The 17,818-nt window shown below is 40.3% G+C and overlaps 1 protein-coding gene across 6 annotated transcripts in view; it reads left to right on the top strand.

Annotated features, from left to right (window-relative positions):
• The window catches only part of pdlim5a (PDZ and LIM domain 5a), a 54,788-nt gene that overhangs the window by 26,677 nt on the left and 10,293 nt on the right, over positions 1-17,818 (top strand). For 2 of the 6 annotated variants that reach the window (XM_046387561.1, XM_046387562.1), the window contains 10 exons: positions 4,738-4,777; positions 5,547-6,007; positions 9,507-9,679; positions 10,243-10,279; positions 13,621-13,683; positions 14,039-14,722; positions 14,834-14,995; positions 15,109-15,177; positions 15,317-15,448; positions 15,538-15,705. In XM_046387561.1, the coding sequence (XP_046243517.1) occupies positions 4,738-4,777; positions 5,547-6,007; positions 9,507-9,679; positions 10,243-10,279; positions 13,621-13,683; positions 14,039-14,722; positions 14,834-14,995; positions 15,109-15,177; positions 15,317-15,448; positions 15,538-15,705 (1,989 nt within the window). Of the gene's footprint in view, positions 1-4,737; positions 4,778-5,546; positions 6,008-7,859; positions 7,886-8,887; positions 8,909-9,057; positions 9,076-9,506; positions 9,680-10,242; positions 10,280-13,620; positions 13,684-14,038; positions 14,723-14,833; positions 14,996-15,108; positions 15,178-15,316; positions 15,449-15,537; positions 15,706-17,818 lie in introns of all 6 variants that reach the window. The other 4 variants (XM_046387564.1, XM_046387565.1, XM_046387563.1 and 1 more) reach the window with 4 other exon arrangements.

The raw sequence follows: 17,818 nt of genomic DNA, 5'->3' as shown, positions 1-17,818 counted from the left end.
AAATAAAATGAAGCCTTGTTTTAAGTTAATGGTCGCCAGGCACAGTTGTGCCGATACATAAATCAAGCTGCTAAAGTGATTTACATTTGGAGGGAGGAGGTGTCTCCCTCTGTGAGTCCTGTTTCATACTTGAATTTGTTTCTGGGTCCCTCGGGATAGAAAAGGCAAGCTGGATTTTGCATCTTTCAAATCATTTTGAATCACATGGATCTTCTTTTACACTATATTTTGCACCTCTGACATTTTGGTCTACCAACTTAGTTAATGAAAAGGAAAGAAAAAGAAAGGAGTAGACTGGAAAAAAAAAACAAAGAATTTTAATTATGTCTTAAATTGAATTTATTTGTTCAAAACTGATTTAAAAGTGTCTTGACCTCAGCTGGAACATTCCCTTCTGTGCTTCGCAGGAATGCAAAATTTACCACAAAACATGCAAGAGCTGCCAAGAAATGTCTCTCCAAGACAAATTAAGTGCAAATCTAAGATAAGATCTCGACTCATAAAAACCCAGACTGGATTTGAGGCAAACAGGACCACAGAAAACCGAGCCATGTATGACTGGACCAATCAAGTCCATGTTTTTCACACAAATAATAATCAGACATGTCCAAGGTGCAATTAATTTAAAAATAGATGTTTTACACACATATAGTGTGTGTGTGTGTGTATGGGAAGTTTTGCTGGTTCAGACACTGCAGTGTATGAACTGGCCCTTGTAGTCTGTGTTATTCCACTACACCAGTAAAAATGTGTTGCCATGCCTGAAAGACTGTCACCACATCCTGCATAATGCATCACTGTGTGTGTGTGTGTGTGTGTGTGTGTGTGTGCATTTGTGTGGGTGTATGTCAACTGGCCTTCACTTTTCACTACTAATGATTCTGTCATCCAAATGGCAGCATACTGTATTAAAGACGTGCTTTATGCTGGAACACAATGATGTGTGTGTAGCTACATTTATGTGTGGCTAAAGTGTGTGTGTAATTTTGAGGTTTGAGTAAACAAAAGATGTCTGGTGTCACTTTATGAGATGTCGCACACATGAGCACATTGTGTGACAGGATCACCTCCACTTGTAAAATTCCTTTCAATCTGTATTGCTTGGACGTGTGTGTTTCTGTGCCAGTATTTGTGTTTATGTATTAGGGTGTGTGTTCAGCTTCTAATGGTGTTACCAACAGATCCCACCTCCACCTAAACCAGTCGTGCGTGTTCATCCCTCCACCCAAACACACATGCAGAAAACAGTGTCTTATTGATTCAGTATGGCTGTTTTCTTGCTGGTGTAGCTGATGGCGTGTCAGGGCACAGCCCTGGAAACATCGGTCTATGATCTCACTCGAGTAAGAATAGACCGGAGAGATTAAACACAAATGCCCAACTAAGAACATAGAACAGCCGCAAGGCTGCGGATGATTTGAGAGGCGACGAAGATGAGATGGCATCCTCCTCTTCTTCACAGATCTGTAATGCATAAATGTAGGAAAAACTGTCACAGAGACTCAAAGAAGAGTAAAGTTAATTTATGGGGGCACATTGACATAGAATGTGCCGTTGAAAAGAAGATTTGATAAGAAGATCTACATTTAATAGAACTATTCAGCTCCTGTTCTCTTTAATGTCACCTATACTGTACATTATACAGTAACATCAGATGTGGAAAATAACAGGGAGTCGCCGCAATAAAATGCAATTCAACAGAAATTGGCCTCAAATATCAACACATAATTGTACTGAAGCCTCAACAGTTTCACATAATTCAGTCACAGTATTTACTGCAGGGCTGGATTGCATTATTTTGTAAGATGTTTTGCTGTTTTGTTCATTCCTTCTAAATTCCAAAAGAGAAAAATTGTTAAAGAGAGTGGAAACAGAACAGAAAAATGTAACAGCCCATTAAAGTATGTATGTTATGTAAAAGCTTATGTAAAAAATACTCAGGAAAATATTTTAAAAATCAGGGAAGGGAAACTGAGAAATCATACAAAATGTTTACATGCATGCCACCCCTGATGAGCAAAGAGAATGGGACATTGAATAAATACAACCATAAATGACTTATATCTAACAAAAACGGGAATATGTTTAAGTACCACAACTGTGACCACAGCATGCAGTCGGATGTGGTGAGGTATCAAAGCACAACCAAAATAGCTGTCACCACAAAGAATTACTGGGGAAACGTATACACTCACAGTTAGAAGAGCAGTCAAGTCGCTATTTAACACAAAGCTTCTATGAACAGGAAGCACAGAAAGGGAAACACAGACACACAGAGCCTTGCAGTTTACATGTAACATGCAGTTAAAGATGCAAACACATAGAACAGAAACATGTTTTATATCAGCTGCTCTTAAACAGCACTCTTATTTATGGCCCAGCAAATGTTTTCATTGGGTGTGCAGGAGGCAGATGTATAAAATGTTGTGTTTGTCACTGTCACATTGTCTTTATTGCATCCACTTACTCTCTGACCTTCACACATTTGAGCTATGGAGAAACAATCTCGTGGCAAAGTGCTTGATACGGTGGTGGAAGGTCCTGTTGTTCTTCTGCTATAAGCCCCATAATCTGGAGACATATTTCTGGCAATTTTGAAGATATAAGCTAAAATTGTTTGCTGCTGTTTTAATCTCTACAGTATACAACCAATGCAGCATAAACACAAGTTAGTTTAAAAACACTTTCTCCAAGGCTCACTGACAGCCACTTATGTTTCAGGAAGATCAACCTGCATCGTTAAAACGTTTTCCCAAGGTGATGCCAAAGAACATAAAAGTCATTTAATACAGCAGGTTGCTCATTTAGGAGCCTAAAATTACCGTCGAGTGTGTGAATCCCCAGAGAAAAAATTCAAAAGCCTCTGAGTTAAATTAAACTCTGGTTCTCATTCACTTTCTAGCAGGCGTCTTTTTTCCCTCCTTCTCACCATATGACCCCAACACATTTCCACGTTGATGTTTCCAGTTATAGCTGCAGTGTAATCGAGGCTACGGCACCCAGGGATGATGATGATGACGTGTTTAAAATAACTATTTGATACCCTGGTGTTCTCCATCCGCCCTCTTACTCTATGTACCCCACACATGTCCATGCCATTGGTTACGCAATGGAGATGCTTGCCGTCCTCAGATCATCTCTGATGTCAGTGAATACTTTGCACTAGTTGGGTTCATGTTGGACTGTTGACAGTGCAGTATGTCTCAGGAAACCCACAGGGCAGTCATACTGCTCCCATTGCCATACTGAGACAAAAAACAGGTGAAGTTTAATTGTCTCAACTTTAAACACTTGCTCATGTGGGGGTGGAGGGTTCTTCTGTTTGTGGTCGAGCTCTCTGTTAAGGCAGCTTGCAAATCCGACATTCATTCATTACTACAACTGTCAAATAGCCATCTTTAGCCTTTCATATCTCAGTATTTTATCAGTAAAGACAGCCTGGGAGGCCCTCTTCAGGGCAGAAAAGCCCTTACAGATATTTAACTCTGTTCATCACCTCCCCTACTGTTTTGTTTGTTCTCGTGGTTGGACATGGGGAGATAAAAAGTACACCAAGCACAGAGAGTTGCTGTTTGACTGCTGAAAATAGCTTTTCCCTGACCTGTTGCTGTGTCAGGTCAGTTGAATTGTAGAGTAATTTTGATTTCCTCCTGCTTCTGGTGTTAATATCATTTAGAGACCCTCATGTTGGCAGTCCAAAACTGCTGAGGAAGGAGAGGATAAACCTGAGCATGTGAGTAGCTGTATGTGCAGACCGGTGTGTTTCGAGCTGAAATTGACAGTGGTGAAGGACATGAACCTCCCTGAGGAAGTGTCTCGAAAGACTGCACTGAACAGAATGTGAGACTGCTGACATTTACTCGTCTTCAGTTACTCCACAGTTTACTTAACCTTTGATTTGCATTAACTCATGTATTTTAGCCCTCATATCATACTCTGATGTTATGATATACTGAAGAAGCATTTGAGTTACATTCATGTGTTCCATATGTGTCCACTACTTGCTGTTCTTATTGAGAAAATCCTCTCTTTTCAATATTTAACAAGGGTTCATCTGTAGCTGCTTTAGAGTATTAGTTTCAGTTGATTTTGTACCAATATTCTAATGCATCAATATCAATAAACCATGTGAGTGGGGCACCTCAGAACGCTGAAAACAGTTCAAAACAATATCTCAGTAAGATAGATTTGAGGATGAACTGCTAAGCTAAAGTCACTTCAGATTAAATTTAACTGTGTGAATATTGCAGGCATGTTCCCCAGATGACCTTTAGGGGAGTTCATGGCTCAATGTGGCATCAAGAGTATCAGTTTGATTCAATCCTTTAAAGACTAAAAACAGCTGCCTTTAGAGGCACACATACTCTGAAAGGCACCACAGTTTTCGGCTCTGGCAACTTAAGTTTCATAGTCTGACACACAGACACAGCAAGACTCTTTTGGAGTTTCCCACAGCTGATGACAGAAACCTCTTCATGTTGGTTTCTAAGCTCAAAACTCAGGTTTAGATGTAATTCACCATAACCACAGTTCCGCTCAACCTCACTAAGATCTGAACGTTTTGAATGGCTCCATAAATATCAGTACACTTTTGAAAGGCTTGTGTTGGCTAATGACACATTTTCAGATATCAAAAGCAGACCTTTTCAAAAAAAAAAAAAATCACTTGACAAGTAATTCGGGTTTTGCAATCATAACTCATGCATTCTCTCTTTGCTTCTTCCTCCATTTTTCCAGGGCCTCCAGTGTTCCTAAACCTCCTCCTGTGGCACCAAAGGTACTGTAAGACAGCATATCATGGAAAGAACACAAAATTATGTGCACTTGAGTGCACTGCATGTCTATTTTTGGATACAAAATAATTAGAAAATATTTAATAAACTGTTTTATTAAGATGATGACATGACACGCCAGGAAATGACTTGTCAAAAGCAACGTTTAAAAGATACTTTAACCAATTTCATCATTATTCTGAAATCCTGTCATTTTATTCTTGTCGGGTCTTGACTGCAAATTATTTTGCAATTTAGATAAGTTTTGTTCACTTAGAGAAAAACCAAAAGCCTTTGTAATACACAAACTGTGGAGCAACTCCACAACAAAAACGCTGACTAATTCATTACGCTGACATGAAAAGAAGGAAAATAATTCACATGGGGTATCGTGTTTTAAGAGTTTTAAGTGCTTATTTAGTTTCTACACCCTTCTGAAACGATGACAAACACCCATTTTTGCTGCATGAAAACCATTTTTATCCTGATTAATAATTTTTTTTCTGGTTGTGCTCGTCTGAGTGTGCATTTACTGTGAACAACAGTTAAGTATATTGATGCTTCTTTGTTCCCTGACAATTTACAAGGACTAAATTAATTGATTTTTCTAACTTTTCAATTGAATCAAACCTCTTTATAAGCACAAATCATAAACTTTATACAAAATAAAAACTATGATTCATAAATCATCACCTGAGAGGCATCAGTATACCTTGTGCTGTGTCGTGATTTGTTTTTCGTTTGTATCTGCATGCTCTTCTCTCATGGCACTAGGACGACAGATCAGACATCATAAAGCCAGTGGCTCTCACTCATCCACCTCCACCAGCCAATCCCCTCCCTCACTCCTCCAGTCCCTCCACTGACCTCTACAACAAGGCCCCCAGACCTTACTGGGGCTATGGAACAGAGCGTGAATACACTCCTTCACAGTCCCATTTTGCTCCCTTCATCCCGTCCCCATCCTCTGCCTTCACTCGAGCCTCCTCATCCTCCCCCTCCTCCTCCCCCTCCTCCTCCCACACCAGTCCTCCTCCTCCTCCTCCACCTCCTGCCTCTTACCCATCCTCTTCCTCCTCCTCCTCCTCCCCTCCTGTCCTCATTCCACCCCAGCCATCAGTGTATAACACACCAATCAACCTCTACTCCACTGAGAACGCATGTGAAGTGGCCATGGGCCAGAGGCGGGGCCTGTTGGAGAGTCAGGGTGGAGCCTTGCCTTTGCATTTGAATGGGTGAGTGGCGATGTCTCCAGCCAATCAAACAAATGAATTAATTATCTCTATTTTATCTACCTCTTGACTTTCTCCTGCTTGGTTTTGTTCAAGCTATCCAATACGTACTATGTGATTATTATAAATTTTCTACTGTTTCTGGGTGGGGGCTGTAGATTAGTTCGATTTTAGAAAATATATTTTGAAACATTTGCATCCAACAGCATATGCATCAAATATGGACCTTGTTAGTTTTAGAAAGAAAATGAAATGAACTATATCACTGTTAACTTCTGAAGTCTGTCTGTGCTTAGTTTCTTTTTCCACCAGACAAGTATAAAGTTTACAAAAAAATATTTCTGTTATGATTTGCAAAGTTTTTCCAAGCCTATTTTAAAGTTTGTTTATTCCATGCAGCCCTGTGATCAGGCTCGCCAGACTCCGACTTGGATTCTTGACATCTTGGAAGTGATTTTCAAAGCTCTTCCACATCATTAAATCAGACTCACATGTCTGTCGGTGTTTTGTTTAGAAGAGAAAAACTTTTTTTTAAAAAAAACAAAGTGTAATACTGTACTCTGTTGCACACAGTATTCAGATCCGTGGCTTGAATTAGCAAGACAAGCCTAATTGGCTCTGTTTGTGAGTGCTGTTTGTTATAATGCTAAAAAGTGACAGCTGCCAAACAGAAATACTGTCAGTTATTTGTATACTGTGTCATGTTACAGAACTGAAACTACCAGTCTGGAAACACGGATATGTAAGCAAACTGGAGTGTTTTAATACATCATTTATTTACCGTAGGAACTTAGGAAGGGCAGTTCTGTATTGGAAAACATTTAATAGCTTGGTTCTTGTGATGGAAAACTGACTGACTTCCCTCACGCCCAAGCTGTCTGTTCCCATCTTTCTTCTCACTTTTAATCCGTCCATCATCATCCAATTCCCCCACTTGGTTGTTTATCAACCCCAACTCTCCTTTCTCTTAAAAGCATAATAAATAATAACTATGCTCTGATGGTATGAATATGCTGTGTATATATGGCTGGCATTGGTAACTCAAGCTTTCACAGTCTCTTGACAGACTGACACTCCTTCAGTAAGAAAGTTTTCATTCACTTGTTCATTCATTCTTTTAGTGATTCAAAATAATTACGCATACATGGATCTGTTTGATTTACTGCACTCAAGATACCAAATGCACTGAGTAGGTTCCTTTTGTGACTCAGAATTTCTCCTTCCATGTTCATGTTTCTATCCTCTCTGTGCTATTTCTTCAGGCGAGCGCTGACAAAAGTGGTTTCTCTTTCTGTGAGACTCAGCAGGCGCCGGCGATCTGCACAATATAATCTTACACCATGCAGCCGTGCATACACGCATGGACACACAAGCTGCATTTCAGCTGGATGCACAGCCTTCCCCTACTATCACAGATGACATTCAATAGCAAAGAATACTTTATCTTCTGTATCTGTCTTTAGTGCTTGCTTAGCTTTGACTTGCTTTCTTTATGTAAACATATCAATGCACTTTTTTAACCTTTTTTCAGCCTTTTGGGAGATCAAGTTCCAGGATATGTATTGTGCTATTTGCTCTCCAAAATCCCTTTTCACTCTAACATCTCTGTAGAATTAGGAACAGTCAGTCTATTTAGTTAGTTAGTCTTTGAGTATTTGTTTGTGGCTGAGGTGACGGTATGAGACAGTAGTGCATGTGTCCATCTTTGCCTCTTGTTTGCTTGTTTGCATGCTGTAAATGAGCCGTGTGGTTCGTTTCAGAGGGGATTTATTTTTACTATTGAAACATCACAGATTTGAACATGTCAGTTTTCTCTGCTCTTTCTCCTTTCAATCCCTGTTTTTCTGCTTTGCAGACTGCAGCAGCTCCTCCAGTCACAAAGTTAGTCTTTATAGCACGTCAGGTTATGAGTGCTTGACTGCCTGCCGTCCTTTTCACTCATCCATCTCTCTCTGTAGCTGTGTGTTTATTTTATAGTCGTATCTGCATGCAATTGTACTGTAATTGTACAGCATGTTATTACTGATAGCATGTTTTATATTTCATGTTCATATTACAACTGCAGCACTCGATTTTGTATGTGATACAATATGCTTAGACTACAGTACATTTTTACCTCAACTATATAGATATTGTCACACACACACACCATATTGTCAGACACTTACAGTATAACTGTAAGTGCGTGACCAGGCTCACATAGAGCTGTCAACACTCCCACATCCACATAGTTTCTGCTGTGACAAGAATGCGTTGAGAGACACTCATAAATCAGTCTATTCACCGTGCAAGCTGAGGGCGTTGGTGGGTGTGTGTATTTATAAGTGATTTATTGACAGCAGCGCCTGAAAAGTCTTCAATGTGCCTCTGTGTGTATGTGTGTGTGTGTGTGTTTGTCCTAAGATGTGATTTATTGACAGCTAGTTAGGAACAAGTCTGTCAGCACCCTGTTGCTAAGGAAGCTTGCGGATACACAAATTCACTGTTCATACAGTCACACAAACCACACGTTAAATCATAATTATGCTGCACTTTCATCAAAGCAAAAAAAAACCCCTTTTAATAAAATTCTTTGCAAACACTCCAAGTTATGAATGAATATACTCTACGAATCTAGACAATTCAGCAGCACCACCATGTGGCTGAAAATAGAACTGACTTCTCAACCTCATTCAATCAAATGTCTCCATTAATGTTTTGGCTCTGGGTTTTGCATGCCTTGGGAGTTGTGATAGATCCTTTTTTTTTCTTTTCTTTCTTTCTTTTATTTTTTAACCACTACTATATTCTACTGTCAGCTTGTTTCCTTTAATTATTATTTTTTTTTTTTTAGAATTTAATTAGCTCCTCATAGTTGTATCTCTCCCTCTTCTTTCCCTGTAGTGGACCTCAAAGTATTTTGAAGTAAGTCATTTCAGATAATTCTGCAGTGTCTCCTTTATGACTGTCTCCTTATGACTGTCACGAATGTCACTGTTTTAGTCTTTCTTGTCTTTATCCAGTGTAATTCTGTTTTCTTCTGTCCTCGTGTTTCTCTGTCACTGATTTTCAAGAAAACCTCCACCGCCAAGGTATCAGATTAGTTCGGACATAGACACCAAATGCATTTAACAAATTGTGCTGTGATTTTTTTTCCCCTGCAGTCTAAACATCTGACAGTTTGATACCGTTCCCTTAACTGACTTTTTGTGTGTCAACTGCATCCGATACATGTACTTTATATCCATTTAAAATAATGGTTGGAATTAACCTCCTAAAAAGACTAAGCATGACTTTGTCTCACCACACACTCTGATGGACAGAGTTATATATGGCCTACTCACAGTAGCAGATATACAATATAAAATGTTTTATAGAATCCTGCAAAATTATTTCTGCTTTTCATTTTAATAGGGTAAGATACCTCAAAGGAAATTACATCTCTGTTGCTTTGATCAGTTATGAGCCGGAGAATGTAAAATTAAAAATGTATTTGCTGATGTCATCCATCCTGTTCTTCCAGAGTTCCCAGGAAACACGTTGTGGACACAGACATACATTTTTACCATGTGCCCACTCATGCTGATGCCAGCAGGAAGCGCATAATGGAGGACACAGAGGACTGGCGCCCCCGCACCGGCACCACCCAGTCCAGATCTTTCAAGATTCTGGCTCAGATCACTGGCACCGAGAATGGTGGGTTACTGAAGAGCACACAGTGGCGATGTGTGCATAGACTGACCTCTTCCCGTCAGAGCACGGGGCACCACACAGGAGGGCACTCAAACATACCACAACTATGATGCTTACTGTGTACTGTATCATTCATTTCTAAATCAAAAGCTTGGTGAAAGGGCGGCACGGCGATGCAGTGGTTAGCACTGTTGTCTCACAGCAAGAGGGTTCCAGGTTCGAATCCCGGTCTGGGCCCCTCAGTGTGGAGTTTGCATGTTCTCCCCGTGCCTGCGTGGGTTTTTCCATACTTCAGCTTCCTACCGCAATCCGAAAACATGCACCTTAAGTTAATTGGCTACTCTATATTGCTCCTAGGTGTGAGAGTGTGTGGTTGTGTGCCTTTGTGTGTTGACCCTGCGATGTCAGGGTGTACCCCGCCTCCTGCCCGTTGTCAGCTGGGCTCCAGCCATCACACGACCCTGCACAGATGAAGCGGGTATAGCTAAAGGATGGGTGGAAGCTCAGTAAAGCACCACATTATTTTCCTAATGAACTCACACTCGTTTTTATTCTTTCCCTTGTAGTTCAAGAAGAGGAAGGTGACAGAGCCAAGAAGGCAAAGTAAGTGCATGACAATAAAAATGCTGACTGTGGTTTTAATAGCCCTAGATTTCTATTATCACCTTTGTTTGTTGTTGTTTGAATGAGTATGTGCATTGTGTGGAGTAACATTATATAATTTATAAAATATGATCTTTAACCCAAGGAACTGGATGCCTGTAAGTAAGGCTTATATTTATGGAGAAAGAGAAAATATGACTTCAGATATGTGTGGCGCAGTTCTGGCAGTAGTATTGAAGCTGTGCGGGCTCCTTCTGTCTAGACAGCACAGAGTGGATCACATTTGAGCCCTTAAGTCAAAAGCCAGACATCTGTGCACTGTACAGAACGTCCGTTCTTTCAGCTCCCAAAGTTCAGAAAGCAGTTTTGATTAAATTCTCTTCTCAGATTGTTGAAAACTTGAAATGTTTTCATCTGTGCCCACCAATCAAAGTGCAGCTTGATATGATGGTTTGTGTGCTCCTAATGGTTGTTTGTGCATTTGGTTGGTGGATGTGACAGCCTTGCAGTGCTGCATGTTGTATAACCTGTGACTGTGATGCTGGCAGTCGTGGTCGGACTGCGGTGTTCTTGCTGTGATGTGATCCATTGGCCGTCCATTGCTGTTGCTGGTTTGTGGCAATAGATTTGATCACCGTGTGCGTGTGATCATGTTAACGTGCAGACATTTGTGCTGTCTGTGGCTGTTGTTGTGTGGCTTTATGGTCCAATGAATTCATCATTTCAGTACTGGTCATGATTCATGGGCTGCATTCTGATCTTGCTCATGAAGAGACAGGAGTTCTGCAGGTACTCCATCCAGTTCACTTTCTTTCTGTCTTTGTATTGAATTCTGTCATTTTCCGAAGATGACAGCAAAACTCCATCCCATCAAAATGTGTGTATCATCAGCTTCTTGTTTGTACAGTTGTGACTGTATCATCAAGGTTGCATTGTGGCATGGCTCACAGTGAATCGCATTGTAGACTGCAGGCCAGCTGCTCTACTTTCCCTAAATCCTTCTTTTCTCTCTCTTCTGGTATGTTTTTCTCTTCTTTTCTTCTCTTCTTAACGGCAGAGCGAACAAGACAACCACTCGGTTGGTGATTGGCCCCAAGTACAACGAGCTGAGAGACTGGCACCACGGAGTGTCCGCTCGCACCCTCAATGTCCAGTAGACAGTGTGCAGTGTGCGTGTGTGTGTGTATGTGTATGTGTGGACGTGTATTCCTGTAGTCGTGGGGACAAAAATCTGTTTACACAGTCAAATTGTGAGGACCTGCCTTACTTATGGAGGTAAAATGCAAGTCCCTACAACCTAAATCATTACATATTAAGGTGAAGCTTTGCTTTACAGTTAGGTTGAGGTTTAGGCTGAAGTTAGGGTCAGGCTAAGGTAAGACTTAGGATTAGGCAAGTAATGTTTATTGTTAGGGTTAGGTGGTGGTTAAGCCTGCAGAAAATGAGTGTAAGTTTATGCAATGTGCTCAGAAGTGATGGAAACACGACTGTGCGTCTGTGTGTGTGTGTGTGTGTGTGTGTGTGTGTGTGTGTGTGTGTGTGTGTTTGTCTACCTATATATGTGTGCACTCCATCAGTTTGACTTCTGTAGGTGGTTGCTCATGAATGTGACTGTTGAAGGCTCATGGACTGATGGGCATAAAGGAAATAAAGCAAAAGGATGTCGGAGTATGAACTTGCAAACAAACTGTTGGAGTCTCTCTCTGACTCTCTCCCAGTGTGTGTGTGTGTGTGTGTGTGTGTGTGTGTGTGTGTGTGGGCTTGTCCTTCACTGTTATCTGCCTGCACTGCACTGGCCTCATTCAGACCTTTAATTATGTGTGACTCTGGCACTCCATTGATTTCATTTTTAAAGCTACATTGTAAAATGCATAAATAGTCCCTTTTATCAGTGTTTACCTCTTCTCATCTCATTATTCACAAATTTGAGTTTGATTAAATTCTTTGTATGCTCCTCTCTGTGTATACAGAAGTAATTTCATGATTAAGGAGGTATCTTCATACGCTAAACATTAAATTGGAAGGTTAGGATGAAGTTCAGAGCCTAAAACCTACAGGAAATTTGTTTGTTATCAGCTGCATTCTTGTATGGTTTTGGCATTATTTCCCAAATTAATAAAGATGGGAAAATGTGGAAGACAAGTTTGTTTTTTTTTTAATTTAAAGTCTAAATTTCTAAAGGATTTAATCAAGTAATCTGAGGAAATTTGAACATACAGCATCTCTGCCTATCTCTTCACAACAATACATATATTTTTCACTACAGCACATACAATGTACTGACTTTGCATACTACATATTGTAGACACAGTCACTCAAGCAACCGGGTTGCCCTACTGAGTGTTGTACTGACAACATTTAGTCTGCTGTATATTCATTCTAAAACATGGAACAACATGAAGATAAACAGAAATTTTAAATTTAGAAATATACAAACTCTGCATCCTGCTGTGGAGATCTGCCCTATAGTTAATAAGAGAGAAGCACATAAAAAAGAACTGCAACTCTTTCCACTACATCACCACAGTGTTGTCTCATCTTCACTGACTGCTGCACAAAAGCAGAGAAGTGTGTGGTTTGAAGGAAGGAGTCTATTCCTGTGATCTTTGAAAGTATCCGGTCCTGCTTTCTGTGAGACTGCACTCAATGCAAAGGGCAGTTCTGTATGTTCCTTCATGTTATTTGGGTTGTCGTGTGACTACACGTTACAAAAGACTCTTCAAAACTATTTAAAAACCTTTAATGGCTTGTTTACACCTGTTGTATCTGCTCACATTAAAACTATGTTCTAAACACACTGCCTTTCAATATGGTGGCATCTGAAATATGGGAAGAGATTTCAACTTGTCGTGTGGATGTACAGTATATATATAAACTGTCAGCTTATGCTACAGTATGCTGCTGGGATGTAACAGTCCGGACTGGTGCTGTAAGAAATTTGTATGGTATAAGGAATATGCATGTAAGGATGGCTCTTTACAGTGAACATGTTATTTAGCTTTGATGGTGTGTGAAGTGACTGTATAAATGCTAAAAATGGCTTGCAGTGCAAAGGTATTACTTTGAAGCCCTTGATATGTAAAATATTTCTCTAGTGCCTTTACATTTACTTCATCCCCATGTTTACTCACTGCAGATTATGTTCACTTGAACTGTAATAGTGATACATTTTGAAAATAGCTGGACATCTAGTGGCTGAAATTTCTCTTCTTTGTTTTGAGTTTGAAAAACTATTCATTCATTATTGTAGCGAATAAAATGATTGCATTTTTTCTTGTTTTCTTTTCTCTCTGTTGCTGGTGTCTCCTTTCTTTCCTTCCCTTCCTCCCCTGCTTCCTTAGCTCCTTCACTTTTTCCTGTTCCAGCTGTCTCACTGAATCTGAGACAAACTGTGGTGAGGACAGGTATAAATCATCTTATAAACTAGTGGCACCCTTTTTTTTCAACACTTCACCTGTCACCTTAAATCATCCTGGCAACACGGTGCTCACTTTTTAATAAAACAACAGTCAGATTAAAGACTTAATCACACCAACTAACTGACCACTTCTAGTCTGATGAGTACAGGAATAGAAACCAGTGTTCAATAATTTAAATTTAAATGCTGAGAGATTGCAAGCTATAACACTGATTTCACATTTACTGATCTTTTTTGCACCTCCGACAAACTTCATCTCCAATATAAATTATGTTTATTGAAAATGTATTTTAAAAAACAACACTCTGAACTTTTACACTCTACTATCTGTTATCTTCCAGCAACAGATCTCCAACACATCCGTCCTCTGACCAAGTAGGGCTTTCACCCTCAGCTTTCAGTGGACTGAACGATGAAGAATCTGATCGCATGATCACACACCAACCACAGTCACAGATGGCAGGCTCATCAGCCAGTCAACAACAGGAGGGTGCTCCAATCCCCAACTATGTCCTCGTTTCTAAACCTGGCAGCCCCTTTAAAACTGAACATCAACAGAAAGATGTATCATCAACAGCACCTCATCACTTAGTTTCCTTCCCAATGGCCTATTCAAGTTCGTTTGATATGTTTTGTCAAATACATCCAACACATTTGTCCAACATAAACCATCCATTAGCTCCAGTGCTGGTACCTTTAATGTACACTGGTCTGACCCCAAGCCAAACACCATCATCTCAAGCCCAAAAGCTAAACAACACTTCTCCGGATGCAACATTTTTGCAAGCCAGCATTTCACATTTTCTTGGACCAAGTCCTGTTTGTACCCACTCTCCAGCTTCGTCTTTACCAGTTTTTTGTGTATTGCCTTCTCAAGGGCTACACTTGTCGCATGGTAGTGAATCTTCATTGCTTCTAAACCAAACACCAGAATCTTCCAGTGATCCTGTCCCTGTCCATAGACCAGCTGCTTCAGATAGTTCAGTTACAGACCCAACAAGCCTTCCAATGTGCACAGCTGAAAGGTACACTGAGCTTTGGATGTTTTATAAAAGCTGACAGTAAAGTCCATAATAGGTCCAAAAAGATTTTAACTGTAGTCAGAATGATTGTTTCCTTTTTTTGCCTTGGTCCAGCAATTCTCCTGTGACACCACTAGGGGGCAGCATAGACTCAGAAAAGTTCACGTCCAGTGACGGTGTGACTGATGGTGACGGTGATGAGCACAAATTACATAGCCGGGCTACAGAGTCTCTGAAGGCAGCACAGGCTCTGTTTGACCTTTCTCCTGAGCACAGGTGCTACAGAGCAATTCTAATAACTGAGCGCATGTAGTAAACTTCTCTTTTCAAACTGTATGTCCAATCTGTGATGTCTGTGCTGTCTGCGTGTCCTCTTTCCGTCCTCTCAGTTTCCCTGTCCAACTCAATACCCCACCTCATATGTCAGCACACCTTCATCTTTCTACCAAGCCAGTCAGGTACAGTTTGATTGGGATTTTTACTTAAATGTTGCAGGAACGACAAATTTACACATTTGATGAAACAACATTGTTGTTTTTTTCGTTTTTTCTGAGTTCACTTTGGCTGTCCTCTGCTGTTATCTGCTGTTTGTAAAAGGAGAGAGCTCCTGTTAAGTCCTCTGGACTTCCTGCCCAGAGCAGCTCCCCCACCCCCTCCTCTCACCCCCAGCGCCCCCAAACAGCCCACACAAAACACAAACGCTGAGCACCACAGTCCAGTGCAAGCAAGGTAAATAGTGTGACTTCTTCTTGGTTCCTTCATGATTTCCCTTCCATCCTCCAACTCCTTTCTCCCTCTATATGTCATCACGCTGTCAGAAAAACTTATCAGAGCAGTCTCCCAGAGATGGCTGTGTCTCAGTCCTTATTGGACGCCCTGCTCATCACTCCAATCACTCAAGCTGCACCACTGTGCTTGAGGAAGAAGAAGAAGAAGAAGAAGAAGCACTGTAGTGTCAGTGATCTGCAGCTGCCCAAGAACAAGAGGTAGAGAGGGCGGACCTGGACAAAAGAATATCGCAAAGTTTGAAAGGATTGAAACAATATTTAAATCAAGCTTAACATTTTAAACCCAGTTTTGTCCAGGTCTGAGTCCAGGAAAGAGTGACAATAATATAATCATCTGCTTCACAATAATTTGATATAACATATGGACACTCATTCACTGTGGATATCAATGTCATGTGGTGCATGCTGCTCATCAACTAATTTCCTGTTATTTATATATTTTACTTGTTGCACCATTGACTAAAATTATTTTAACAAAAAAACAAAATCGGGTGGAGTAAACAACCCTTGAGTCCACTGAACGCGTCATTCATTACAGTGAAAAAGTCATGTTTGGTCAGAACATGCCAGCACCAAAAGACATCATCCGTATGTCTCCGTGGAGACAGCTCAGACCAGCCATGACATTCTGTGGTCACTGTGAAACAACTTGGCTGAATCTCACAGAGATCAGTCATTGGCTAGTGGACACAACTGTACACATTTAAACCATGAAGAATGAAGAGTGTGTGTGTGTGTGTGTCTCTGTGTGTGAGGGAGAGAGAGAGATAGAGAAATAGAATCTGTATGGATGGATGTCTTTGTCGTTGTGTGTGTGTGTGTGTGTGTGTGTGTGTGTTGAACTTGTTCCAAACAATATCACAGTGCTGAATTATAGACCATCTGTTGTGTGGTGCAGAGAGTCGCTGGACAACAGTCAGCTATGTTAATGGACCATTTGTTCAATGTTCAAACGAACACGTTTATGAAATGCACAGTACAAGTTCTCGTTGGAGCTACAGTACACAAGGGGCTACATTACATATGTAAGCAGGTGTGCTTTTTTTTTCTCATTATCTCTTAATTACAACAAACAAGAAGTCTCAGAGCACGGCTACCGAGAGTAAAAGTTACACTGTATTAATGTAAAAAAAATAATATTACGATGAAAGGCAAAGGGTAGATATCCTCCCCCCTCCTACCTCCCATCCCTCTTTAATTATCGCTTCATTTAACAAGGTTCATATGTGGCTCAGTACGTCCAGATGGTCAGCACTCTAACCGGCTACTATTGAATCAAAAATAGCAGGACATCCATTCATCAACCAATCACAGTCTTGCAGAATACAGTTAATTTCCCATGTAATTGGTCTGATTGGTGGAGAATATTAACGAGCTGGGCTGTAATTGGGTCTAATGAGTGAAGGACTGGGGAGCATCTTATTTCCTGCTTTACTTGTCACCTGTTGTTAGCCAATTACTGTAACTAATGTGACTGTATGTTTGGCCATATAATTCAAATAGATGGGACTATGGCCTTTAATCTCACACAGTAATAGAATGATGAGGATGAGGTCTTTCCTGTCCTTATAGGACCATCCTGCTTGATAAGTTGATGCCATATGATGTTCTTGTTTCCGTTTCAATGTAGAGAAAATTGAGAATTTAATTTGTTAATTTGTTGGAGAGCTTAGTCATCTACTTGCTTAATTTAGCTAAGTTTTCAGATTTATTGTTACTTATAGCAGTGGTTCAGCAACCTGAGGGCCAAGTGGTCTCAGCATAAACAAGGCAAATGTTTCAGTTGACAAAAAATAACCTTACTGGACACTTTTAAATCTTCAGGTGAGGCTCATTTTTCTATTACCTGTCTACCTGTCAAAGTAGCCTCATCTGTATAACTGGTCACAGTTTATGTCCACTGTGTGGGCCTCAAGGGATTGCAGGCAGATACTGATTTGTTTTAAGGGACCACAACCTGAATACATTGCAAACCACACACTTCTTAGCATTTAACAGAATAAAATCAAAGAATTCCCAAAGAGAGCTGGAACTTCAGCAGTGGTTTTGAAGTTAATCCCAACTGACGAATTACTAGAATCAGATTTTTTACATTTATTTTTTTACATATACAAGCAGTTGTAAATATTGCTATAAATATTGCAGAAATGGAGCACAATGTTGTTCTGCGCACTTAAAATGTAAATGAACTCAACTGAAAACGGTAATAAAATTGCATCTAGTTTGCACTGTTAGCTTACTATCCATCAATTTTGTCTCTGCCGATAAATGTAAGTAGTTAGTGTGCACCACATCCGCTGACTCCTCCTGT

This window comes from Scatophagus argus, chromosome 4 (genome assembly GCF_020382885.2).
Source record: "Scatophagus argus isolate fScaArg1 chromosome 4, fScaArg1.pri, whole genome shotgun sequence".
NCBI classification, from domain to species: domain Eukaryota; kingdom Metazoa; phylum Chordata; class Actinopteri; family Scatophagidae; genus Scatophagus; species Scatophagus argus.
Note: the sequence above shows the minus strand (reverse complement) of the source record. Positions and strands in the feature narration are given on the sequence as shown.